At 42.7% G+C, this 12,775-nt stretch overlaps 1 protein-coding gene across 4 annotated transcripts in view; it reads right to left on the bottom strand.

Moving 5' to 3' along the window:
• The window catches only part of ppp2r3a (protein phosphatase 2, regulatory subunit B'', alpha), a 376,640-nt gene that overhangs the window by 45,398 nt on the left and 318,467 nt on the right, over positions 1–12,775 (bottom strand). For all 4 annotated transcript variants that reach the window (XM_078209070.1, XM_078209069.1, XM_078209071.1 and 1 more), the window contains one exon: positions 474–548. In XM_078209070.1, coding sequence (XP_078065196.1) covers positions 474–548 — 75 coding nt within the window. The remainder of the gene's footprint in view (positions 1–473; positions 549–12,775) is intronic.

Genomic DNA, 12,775 nt, shown 5'->3' on the forward strand with positions numbered 1-12,775 from the left:
CTGATATTCCTTTCAAATCTCTCTGAACAATGGCATGGAAAACTCCTTTCATACTGTTTCCAGACAATAGACTTATTGTGAAGTGACAGTACAATTAAAAAAACAGTAATCAGACCCTGCTGCAGCACACAAGAACTATTTCACAGCCTAGTGCTAAGAATGGAATTCGAAAAACAACAGTTGTCAAACCTTTCTCTGTGGGGAAACTCCCTGCAAATATTAACACACTCTTGGGAACCTAGTTTCTGAAGGTCGATGTCTGATATCCAAAGATAATGAAAAATTATCATTGCAGAAAATTATTTTTAACATATACAGCAACTGAAAAAAGTTAAAAATGTAGAGAAAGCAGTTGCCAGAGAGACAGATGTCCACCTTGGGGATGTAGATTCCCTCAGGGAGTTTCCTTGGGTTTAGGGGCTCCATCTTGAAACCCATGATTTTAAAGTGTAACATATCCAACCAGATCTTACCGTGGTAATGTATCGTGAATGGAATTCTGGCGCATCCTTCAAAAATGTTAAACCTGGATGTGTATCCACGATATCCTGGGGAAAACATTTAAAAACATTCAGTTAGCCTTTATGCCTGGATATAGTCATCTGGCAAAATAAACATAGCCTTCACTCAGCATTGTGTAAATAAAAACCCCAGATCATGGCACCACCTCATAGGTGTGGAGATGCCGGTGTTGGACTGGGGGAAGCACAATAAGAACTTTCACAACGCCAGGTTAAAGTCCAACGGTTTATTTGGCAGCACTAGCTTTCAGAGATGAAGGAGCGTTACTCTGAAAGCTAGTGCTGCCAAATAAACCTGTTGGACTTTAACCTGGTGTTGTGAGACTTCTTACTGTGATCACCTCATAGGAACAGAAGTAAGTGGAGTAGGCCATTCAGTTACTTGAGCTCACACTTTTATACCTTTTTGTTCCTTATCCCTCAATATCTTTACCCACCTATGATCTACTGATCTCAGTTTTGAAAGATCCAATCAACCCAGAAGCAAATTGTGGGGTCAAGCGGTTTCAAATGCATACTACCATTTGTGTGAAAAAGTGCTTGCTGATCTCACTCCTCAATGACCTGTGTCTAATTTTAATGTTATTTCTCTTTGCTCTTGAACTTCCCCACCAGAAAAAATGGTTTCCCCTGGTGGGGGGGGGGGGGGGGGGTAGGATTTTGCACCTGTGTTCACCACGAGTTCAAATGGCGACACATGTGCAAAGTCCCACGAGAGCTGGAAAATGAAAATCTTGCCAGCGAGATCTTGTTTTCAGACTTTCCTCACCCCTGCCAGTGACATAATGAGGTTCTTGCCCAAGGTGGCCAAGAATCTCATTTCAATACATTAACATATCATTAGCAGGCTTCTCTGCTGTATCGTCCCTCACATAAGGAATTCTCCATTGCTGATGGTACGTCGGCAAGGTTTACAACAGGTTTTTAAAAATGGTAACCAGGCGAAGGGACCTGCTTGGAGTGCGTAGTTACGTATGACCCCCGATGGGAGAGGGACATGGCTGGGCAGTACCTTGGCACTGCCTCCTGGGGGGAGGGGGGGGGCAGCACTGGGGGCAGTGTGCTGAGGAGGAGGTCTTCATTTGGGGAGGTTTGTGCAGTGGTGGAGGGTTGCCTGCGTTGGAGTGGTGGTGGTGGAGTGGGAGGTGGCATGTGTGGAGGGTGATGGGGTTGTCTCCACAGGGGGATCTTTTCTGGTTTTTTTAATATCAGTGCGCCCTTTCCCAGTTTCTGGTGAGCTGATGTTGCCGGCTGTGTCAGGCTTCGCCCTGCCAGTGTGAGATGACGTGAGACACGCATTAAGTATTTCCTTTTATTAAGTGCTGGAAAATATGGTCTGGCACTTTAAATGGAAAATTTTGGCCTCCATATCTATCCTATTAAAAACTGATAAAACACCTTGATCAGATCAGACACCACAAACAACAGATTTTTGTGGAACAAAAAGCACTTCCTTAGTTGAGCGAGAAGTGATAGAAAGTGGATGTTTAAATTAGTGAGCTTGTGCAACATTTCACAGCAAGGGAAGAGGCTTTGAGATATTCTTGTTGAGTTTTGTATGTGTGAATGTCCAATAAATTAATATTTAATGCTGTAAGATCAGGTGAATTAAGTTTCATTGATCAGATCCTACAGATGATTAGAGCAGCAGATGAAATTATTAAATTACTCTTCGTGACAGGAATAAAGAACAGACTTTCTCAATTCATGCTAAGGAAATTGGGAGTACTGTGGTTTTACTCTTGTGTTACTGTTTCTACTTTTCCTTACCATTCCTTGGTAAGTGCTGAATCGCATACATTTCCATATTGTGTTTGCAAACTGTCTAGCCTAAAAATTCTAAAGTCCCTTTCAAGGAGGTAAAGTAGGAATCAAATCCTGGGAGAAGGCGGCTGGAATTCTCCAGTCCTGCTGCAGTGAATGGAGATTTGGCTGAGCACCAAATTCTCCATTCTCGCTGGCAGCGATAGCGGAGTGTGCGAGGTCGGAGAATTCCAGCCTAAATCTTTGGGTGAAAAGATCATCACTTTGAGATCTGAGATGTAATCGAGGAAAATATTGAAGGCTAAAAATAATAATTTTCATTCGGGCTGGGTGATATTGAATGCTTTGGTGCTTCCACCTCTTTTTCCTCAGATGAATATTGGGCATCTTCTGGCATGATAGATTGCTGAATATCGAAGTACATCAGCATGCAGGGATCCCCAAAATGTTTGCCCTTGGGTCAGTGGTGATTCCATTAGCTGGGTCATGTGGGTTGAATGGAGATGGCCATATCCCCAAAGACATGCTTTACAGTGAGTTTGTTATCGGCATGAGACCAGCAGGTACCCTCATCTGCAATACAAGGACGTCTGCAACAGAGACTTCAAGTTGACCAGGGCTGGAGTCGATGCACAGGAAATCCTCACTGCTAACCGGAGTGCTTGCAGGCAAGCAGCCGGGAAAATCATGGAAAAAGCAGAAGACAAAATAATGACTTGATGGTGGAGAAAAGAACTCGCCAGAGAGAAAAACATCAGTCAGTCTTGGGCCAATGCTATTCTTCTGTGCCAGCTGCAGAGGGGAATGTCACTTATGAATCGATCCCTACAGCCACAACAGATGATGTTCAATACAGAAGTGATAGACACCCCAGACACATTCCATCTTCTCCCGAGACAGAGGGATGCCAATAATAATATGTACCTCTAATTGTTGGAGTCTTCAGGATGCCCAGATGGAAGTGAGAACTGGTTTTCACTTGTCCTAACAGGAGTGAGCTGGGTGGAGATAGCCTAGAAACTCCATTGATGTTCTCCCTGGGTGGTTTGCTCCTGTGGTGGTGAAATTTAGTTGAGAAGAAACACATGGGGGCATGATCTTACGAATGCCCCAAACAGATGTGAAAATGGGAGAAATTTGTGCCTTTTTCTGGGCGATTTAAGAATCGAATCTTACCTGACTCAGTCAAAATTGTCAAACTTAGAATCTGCCAGCAAGGGGAGTGGGCGGATCCTAAATCACCCAAAATCCAGCTGATAGCAGCAGAGGTCGCAATTGCGCATGTGCATAATGTGAACACAGAAACCTGTCACTGCCTCTTCTAGTTATATTGACCTTCATGGCTAAACACCACCCAATCTCCCCCCACCGGGACCGATTGCCACCCCCCCACTCACCACCTGGACCGATCCTCCCACCTCTGTTGCAGAATGGCAGCAGTCTCCTTTCCACTGATCGCTTTTATAGAGTGTGCAGCAGATTCCCCCCCCCCCCCCACCAATCGCTGCTGCAGAGTGTACAGTGGTCCTTCCTACTCCCCTCCCCGCCCCCCCCACCGAATGGCTCACTCTCTCAGGCCCTACCCGTTGGCACTGCCTGGTACCGAGTTGCCACTGCCCAAGGGCACACCCCCTGCCTCCAATCTCCCAGGTGGGCCTCAAAGGCTTCTGATTATACAGATGAGGTCATCACAACAGATCCCCATTAATGGGGACCATACGTGATCCTCGCCAGACAGAACCTCCACTGGCGAGGCTACAGAGGCAAGATTCCATCACGGGCTCACTTGTAATATTTAAATGCTATTTTAAGTAGCATTTAAATATTACAATCAGCCTCACGCCCTTTTTGGATGCGAGGCTGATCTCACTGGATATCCAGTGCCAGTAATATGGCTAGAGACGAGAAATGGGAAACCTGATTTCAGCCCTCTCGCCATCTTACCAGCTCGCCCTGTCCATCGGCCAGCAGGGCAAAATGGTAAGATCGTCCCCATGGAATTTGACTTCCTAAGGTGCAGCAGTCTTCCAACTCTCCCGGGATCATTTGGGATTCTGGCTGGGGTTCATTTTGAGTTCAAAACAAGAAATATCGACTTGATTAATTCCTTTCATCACCCTTCAAGTGCTTACAAAAGAGTATCAGGTTGGCACTAATGGGCGAATCCAAAACTTGCCGTCAGATCCAGATATGTTTTTGAATGTCCTACTTTGAGAAATTACATTTTAGATTGTCACATTCTGACAGCTTTTTCAGCAAAACTTTATCTTTGCTCATTCAGAACATGTCGGGGTCACAGACAAGGCAAACATTGTTTCCATCCTACTTGTCCTTGAGAAAGTGGTGGTGAACCACATTCATGAATTGCTGCAGTCCACCTAGTATAGGTATTCCCTACCTGCACTATGCAAAGACGGCAGGGTGGCACAGTGGTTAGCACTCCTGCCTCACAGTGCCAGGGACCCGGGTTTGATTCTGGCCTTGGGCAGAAATGGATCATCCACTTGGCATTTGAGTGAAAATCGTTGCAAATGCCTCATCTTTTGTACTGATGTGCTGGGCTCCACTATTAATGGATGGGACGTTCATGGAGCTTCCACCTTAAGTTAGTCATCTGAATGTCCACTGTCATTCACGACTGGATGTGGCAGGACTGCAGAGCTTTTACCTGACCTGTTGGCTTGGGATCACCTAGCTCTGTCTATAGAATTCAGGTAGTCTTGTATTGTGGCTTCATAGACTGGTATCTCTTTTATAGGTATACCTGGTGCTGCATCTGATGTGCTCTTCTCCAGTCCTCATTGAATACGGTTTGGTTCCTTAGCTTAATGCTACAGGCGGAATGAGAGACGTGCTCAGCTTTGATGTTACAGATTGTAGTGACATATAATTTTGCTGCTGTTTATAGCCCTGAGGAACCTCCCTATGCTGTTGGATCTGGTTTGAATCGATGCCATTTAGCATAGTGGTAGGGTGACACAAGATGATGGAAAATGTTCCCAGTGTGATCACGACAATTTTGTAGTTTTCTGGTCGCCTCTCTAGATTTATTTAATTAACGACATTTAATTTCCCCAGCTGCCATGATTTGAATGTGCATCCCTAGGTCAGTAGTCCAGGACTCTAGATTACTAGTTCAGTAACGTAACCACATTACCACTGTACTCTTATATAGACTACAAGCGCTGTGATAAAATTCTGAAGCTAAAAGTAGCAAGCTGGCTAATGAAAAATTGCTGATCTATGACAAGTAATAACAGAACAGGGGCTCATGTCATAATTCCCCCATGACCTCTTGATCTTAGCAGTGTTGTTGAGAGTTGCGCTAGGGATCTCAGGGTCTGCTCAACAAAGGCTCAGAGGAAAATGTGTCTGTACCCGCTCTTGCTTGCCTCATTACTGGGGGTTTAGAGTACTGGTGGCACAGGCCTAGGATAAAGGCACCTATCCTTCCACATGGAAATAGGACACAGACTGGAGTCCCTGGAAAAAATGTAAGAGGGAAAAAAAAATCCTGAGGTTGCACTTACTTATACTGACCAGCATGTGTCATCTGAAATCTAAAAGGAACAAATTCAGGACAATGGATTGATCTGAATTTACCCAACGTGATTCATTCAGATTCAGACAAAATCCAGGATCAACATCCTAATTTTGTAGTGATTTTCCATTTTGATCACAGCATTTCTTTTCTCTTCATTTAACATTTCTGTCATCGACACATGATACAACTATATTGGGATGGCTGGACTGGAATGTGATAAATATTTTGGTAAACGTGAATGTTTTATTCCAGTTCCAGCAAAAAAAACTGAACAGCCTCCTCTCTGCAATGTGCTGTAATATGATCAGTGGAAAATTTTACCAGTACACGGAGTTTTATTTAACACACTTCACAGCAACATTGTGGAAGATGATCTGTTATCTGTCGCTGCAGCTAAAGCCCTATTGAAGGACTACTTATTAAGGACAGTTTGCCTAACTACATCAGAGCATTCTCGAACCAGTGATAATAGTTTGCTAGCATTAGTGGTCAATCACATGCCTGACTCTGTAGTAGTTGCATATTTCTAGCTCCGACAACATGCCAATTGATGGATATCTAGTCACATTTGTACAAGTAGTCAGAAACACTGTTCTCAAGCTGACGTGCTAAATAATTTACTTCTAAATGTTTTGCAATATGTCTAACAGGTTGGGGGGGGGGTTGGTATGGAATGATGGTGGCGGGGAGGGAAGCAGGCAAGATTTAGCAAAGTAAAATTAAGAAGGATGAGAAAAAGAAATTGGAGAAACCAAAGCAAAAACAACTTTGTGTCACTTAATATAAAAGAAACCCTGAAGAGTGGAATAGAGTGGGTTGGACGGCTGATTAAAATACATGGAAAATCTTTGTGGAGTGATCTGTGCTTCAACAGATAAAAGAATTTCATATCAACAGGACTTCTCTTGCAGTTTTCACATCAGTAAGGATATGGGCAGTAGCACAGACCATTTCTCTGACTTGTCTGGCATCCTTCTGTAGGCCTGGACCTTCTTCCAGCCACATCAGATGGTGGTTTACCGTTGGAAAACCTATTGGTGTCATCATTGGCGTGGGGGAAAGCGTTCTAACTCCAAATTCCAATTCCAAAACTGACACTTCTGTTCAGTCAGCTGCTGTCAGACCTGCTGAGATTTTCCAGCATTTTCTGTTTTTGTTTCAGATTCCAGCATCCACAGTAATTTGCTTTTATTTTATTTCAGTTCAGTGCTGCATAGTTGAAGGTGCTGCCATTCAGTTGAGATATTAAACTCAGGCTCTGTCTCAATGTGCCGGTGAATGGAAACATATTCCGAGGCGCTATTTGAAGAAAAGCAGGGCAATTCTCCTGGTGTCCTGGCCTGAATTTATCATCAGCCAGCAAAACTGATTATCTGATCACTGTGGTTTGTGGTGCCTTGCAGTTTTTAAAATGGCCACCATGTTGGTCTACAATTCAAAAATAATTAATGAGATATGAAGCACTTTGGGATGTCCTGAGGCGATAGAAAAACCCTCAAACTGGAGGCCTGTGACCAGTGGTGTGCCTCAGGGATCAGTGCCGGGTCCACTGTTATTTGTCATTTATATTAATGATTTGGATGAGAATATAGGACGCATGGTTAGTAAGTTTGCAGATGACACCAAGACTGGTGGCATAGTGGACAGCAATGGCAAATCCTTTCTTTTTTACCAGTGCAACCAACTGAGACAACCCCTATTGTAATAGTATAAGCATTCATGAGTGGATTGCCCTACTGTGATTGGAACCTGTATTGCAAGGGCCTCGACGACGAAAGTTCACAGTTTGTAAGCATTTTACAGTAAAAACACAGTCTAGTAAAATTGGTGACTCTACCACAGTCCACACTCATAGCTGGTCTATGTGAGATTCTTTTGGACAGATTAAAAACTAGAATATCCACACCTGGTATGGCTGAGGCTTTTTCAACCAACAGGTTCCTCCCTGCATGCTTCTCCAAAGTCACAAATACTTGTGTAGCCAGAGGGCAGTGAATTTATGAAATTCATTGCCACAGAAGGTTGTGGAGGCCAGGTCATTGAATGCATTTAAGGTAGATAGATTCTTGATTGGTAAGGGGATCAAGGGTTACAGGGAAAAAGCAGGAGAATGGGGTTGAGAAACTTATCAGCCATGTTTGAATGGTGGAGCAGACTCAACAGGCCGAATGGCCTAATTCTGCTCCTCTATCTTATGGTCTTATCGTTGGCCTCACAACTCTCTCAAACTCAGTATTTGAAATTCCAGGGTGGAGGAAGCTGTGTTAGTGCTGACACATGGAATGCCAAATGCTGTGAGGTGCTGGGTTTTTTGTGCCTTTGGAACTGTTAGCTGGTTGTTGTTTTTCAGCTACAAACAGAAAAGTGACATATGTTACAATGTGCTTAAAAACAGCGATTGTGTTGTTTTTGGCCCTATGCCAATGTGAGAGTCAGTGGGTGATGAGGGAGAAAGGACAAAGCAAAAGCAAGATGGCACTCATTTTGGAGATCTCTGGTTTCAGCCTACCCAACTCACTCTGTGTTCTTAGCCTCCCCCCACCATGATGTCCAACATGCCTCTTCGAAGGCCGCTAAGGACATGACATTTTGAAGCTTTTCTGCAGTTGGATCCCTACTCCCTCCAGTTATGAGCCAGCTGATCCTGTAGGTGCAGGGATAGTTGTTTGAATATTTTAAGTTTCAAGAATGCATGCAGTAATGTCCAAATTCATCTTGTAGTTAATTGGATGCATCAGTAAAAGAGCATGTTTGAGTTTTGTTAGAAGGTTGTGAAACTCCAGTAGGGTTGTATATAACAAACATTGAAAAAAACTGTCTGGTTGTCTGAACGAAGTAGCAGTGAAAGAATTAACAGGCTGTAAGGGAAAATTTTGTAATGTGCATATTTGAAGCATCTACTTGGATTGGGAAGTGACTGGGTAGCCTTAACTTTGGCTGCTTTCCAAAGACAGAAGCCAGAGAGTGGTTGTAGAGGGTCGTTTTTCAAACTGGAGGCCTGTGACCAGTGGTGTGCCTCAGGGATCAGTGCTAGGTCCACTGTTATTCGTCATTTATATTAATGATTTTGATGAGAATATAGGAGGCATAGTTAGTAAGTTTGCAGATGACACCAAGATTGGTGGCATAGTGGACAGTGAAGAAAGTTATTTTCTCCACTTGCAACGGGATCTTGATCAATTGGGCCAGTGGGCTGATAATTGGCAGATGGAGTTTAATTTAGATAAATGCGAGGTGATGCATTTTGGTCAATCGAACCAGGGCAGGACTTACTCAGTTAATGGTAGGGCGTTGGGGAGAGTTACAGAACAAAGAGATCTGGGGGGTACATGTTCATAAATCCTTGAAAGTGGAGTCACAGGTGGACAGAGTGGTGAAGAAGGCATTCAGCATGCTTGGTTTCATCGGTCAGAACATTGAATACAGGAGTTGGGGCATCTTGTTGAAGTTGTACAAGACATTGGTAAGGCCACACTTGGAATACTGTGTACAATTCTGGTCACCCTATTACAGAAAGGATATTATTAAACTAGAAAGAGTGCATAAAAGATTTACTAGGATGCTACCGGGACTTGATGGTTTGAGTTATAAGGACAGGCTGGATAGATTGGGACTTTTTTCTCTGGAGTGTAGAAGGCTGAGGGGTGATCTTATAGAGGTCTGTTAAATAATGAGGGGCATAGATCAGCTAGATAGTCAATATATTTTCCCAAAGGTAGGGGAGTCTAAAACTAGAGGGCATAGGTTTAAGGTGAGGGGAGAGATACGAAAGTGTCCAGAGGGGCAATTGTTTCACATAGAGGTGAGTGTCTGGAATAAGCTGCCAGAATAGTAGTAGAGGCGGGTACAATTTTGTCTTTTAAAAAGTATTTAGACAGTTACATGGGTAAGATGGGTATAGAGGGATTTGGGCCAAATGCAGGCAATTGAGACTAGTTTCGGGTTTAAAAAAAGGGCGGCATGGACAAGTTGGGCCGAAGGGCCTGTTTCCATGCTGTAAACCTCTATGACTCTGTCATTTACTTTCTCATATTGGATCCATAAGAGAGATTTTCTGATTCAGATAGAAAATAGGCTTGTGGTGTACAATTATTCAAAGTGCACCCTTGGTGGTTGTTTCAATGTAAATGTTACCCTCACAGATTCTTGACTAACAAAGGAGTTGAAGGTTATTGGGGGTGAGGTAGGTGGGAATGTGGAGTTGATGCCACAATCCAGTTAGCCATGATGGCGGAGTGAGCTCAAAGGGCCACATGGCTCCTAATTTGAATGTTCATATGTCCCTGACACACTGGAATCAGCCTTTGACCAGGGAGGGTATCTGGAATGCCAAATGCAGCAGCTTTCCATTTATCATATTCATGCAGAAGAACCTCAGCTGCTGCATCTTAACCCTTGGGGTGAACAATGCATCCTCTTGAATGCTGGCATCGTGGCCACACTGCTTTTAGTTCACAATACTTGCTGCTGACCCAAACAACCAACACGGGCATTTAAATTCCTGTTGCAGCCCTTTAAATAGCAGCAGCCATACAACAAAGCTCTTTTAACTGTCTAAATGCTCCTACAAGCAGACAGATGGGAGTTAATGATTAGTTAAATCCTGATGGATTGGCTGCATGCAAGATGTCTACTCTGTTCCTGTTAGCGCTAAGCAAAATTAAGACTTACTCAATTGAGACAGATGTCTTTTATTGAGTCCCTTAATGTGCCGAAATTTGTTCAGTTGCTTTGCCAGGACACTAGGTGGCATCCCTGACCCAGGTCAGGTGGAACATGCCTTAGCCCCACACTGAATCATCTCAAACATTAGAATAAGGCTTATAATCATGAAAAAACTTATTTAAATAATTTTATCTCTGCTTAACTTAAAGATTGTGTTAAAATAGACAATCCTTGCAAATTGGAATGACTGAATTTCATTTGAAATAATTTGATATAGATTTTCATGTGATTTTTATTGTGGTCAGATTTTTGAAATGCTTACATAATCTCATTAAATGTGGGAGAATGTTGTCTGAATTTCTGGGTTAAATTCAATGCAAGAGTTATTTTCCAATGGTTCATGGAAGCACTTACTGCCCCTTCTCCCTGGTACCATATTCTCACAGATGTCCCGAAACGAACAGACATCAGGTTAAAATGTGGGGCATTCCAGTCCAAAAAGGACAACATCTTCAAGAATAGTTACAAAGTATTTGTAATAGAAATAATGTAAGAGTTTCCTGTTTCTTTTTTCAATCTGTTGCTTCCTTCAGGCTTCCATGCTCCCATGTACCATTTATTGGTTAAAAGTCGGTAACAGCAGGAAGGAAGATGGATGTATGCCCAAGAATACTCTGTTTGATGAGGTAGCTGGAGCCAGAAAATCAGGAGGACACCCAAAGCTCTGTTTTAAGATGCTTGTGAGCATGATATGGAGGCCCTAAACATTGATTTTCACATCTGGCGGACACTAGCTGACAGCAGTGTGATGATAGTAGTCTAGGGAATGTTTTTTTATATATATATATATTATATATATATATATATAGGGAATGTTTCAGCACCCTAATGGGAGAGGAAAATAGCGACACGACCTGTGGGCTGGTGTGCGCCACCATGATGATCAATGGCTACAGTGATTTGGCAAGAGACATCAATACCGAAAACAACAACTCACAATGCTCCCTGAAAAGCACTTCATTTGCAGCAGTTGTGGCATAATCTGCCTCTCATGGACTGATCCCTTCAGCCATCAGCTGAAGTGCACCATATGAGGCTACTCCTTCGCCAACAGATTTGATACATGTCCACCATCTTACGTAGATGGAGAGATACTGGTGCCAACAGCACTGGCAAGCTTCCAATACCTCATGGTGGTGGTCATACCAGATACATCAGCCTAGGAAATGCATAATGGCAGGCTGTTCAACCACAGATAGTATCATCTCAAAGCCTGACATTATCCAGTTTTACCCAAGCAGCTCTGGTTTCAGCTGCTAGGAGGCTGTCAGGTTATCTTTTCCTCCTCCAATCTGGTTGACAGCTCCTTGTACAAAGTCTCAGGTGTGAGTTCACCTCACAGCTCTGTGGGACAGTGTAATGACACTCCAGCATGTTGCTTCTCACAACCTGTTATCTTTATTTTTGTCGATAAGGTTTATTTAGAGGTTTAATCAAAACAGATGATTGCTCCAAAAACATTGACTTAATTTCAACTGGAAAAGATTCCTGCGAGAAATTGTAGCAAAGTAAAATTAAAGACATATCCTTCGTTGCAATATGGAAGACTAGGCTCTGTGCTAAGAATCAACAGGGATATGTTTATCACTGACCCCAGAATAGTGATTTTATAATTTACTAACTCTGTGCACCAATGATAAATCACAAATGCTCTTGCATTTATTTGCACTCAGTTGTAAGACAGTTGACTGCTAACAATTCTGTTGATAAAAGATTTCTGAGTTATCCTGATAATTTAAAAATACATTAATCATCTTATAAAATTATCTTTCAATCATTACCATAAATCAACTGTAGTCCAAGGCTATAATGTTACCACTTACTTTGGCTAATGCATATTTCAGCTGAACCCTGCTAAAGTTGGCCAATTAATCACTGTGGGCAGCACTTTGGGCATTTTTGGCTCCTGGCATTCTTTACATAGCCTTACCATGTAAATGAAGTACTTCAGAGATCACATTTAATTTGCGTCCCAAACGCAACATGATTCCCCAAGACGTTATAAAGAGAGTTGTTTGAATTAGCTCATGCAATGGGGATTAGAGCTTTTAAATCGTTTTCCGGATGTACATGCCAAGCTTTTTTTTTTAAACTAAAGCTATATTGATTATGACACTAATCATTTCTGAATGTCAATTTTCCCATTTTGCAGTCCCAAATGTCCTGGGGAACAGAGGCAGACAGCAATTTAATGTATAGTTTGAAAGACATAATGGGACTA

The sequence above is a fragment of the Mustelus asterias genome, chromosome 3 (genome assembly GCF_964213995.1).
Source record: "Mustelus asterias chromosome 3, sMusAst1.hap1.1, whole genome shotgun sequence".
In the NCBI taxonomy this organism is placed as follows: Eukaryota; Metazoa; Chordata; class Chondrichthyes; order Carcharhiniformes; family Triakidae; genus Mustelus; species Mustelus asterias.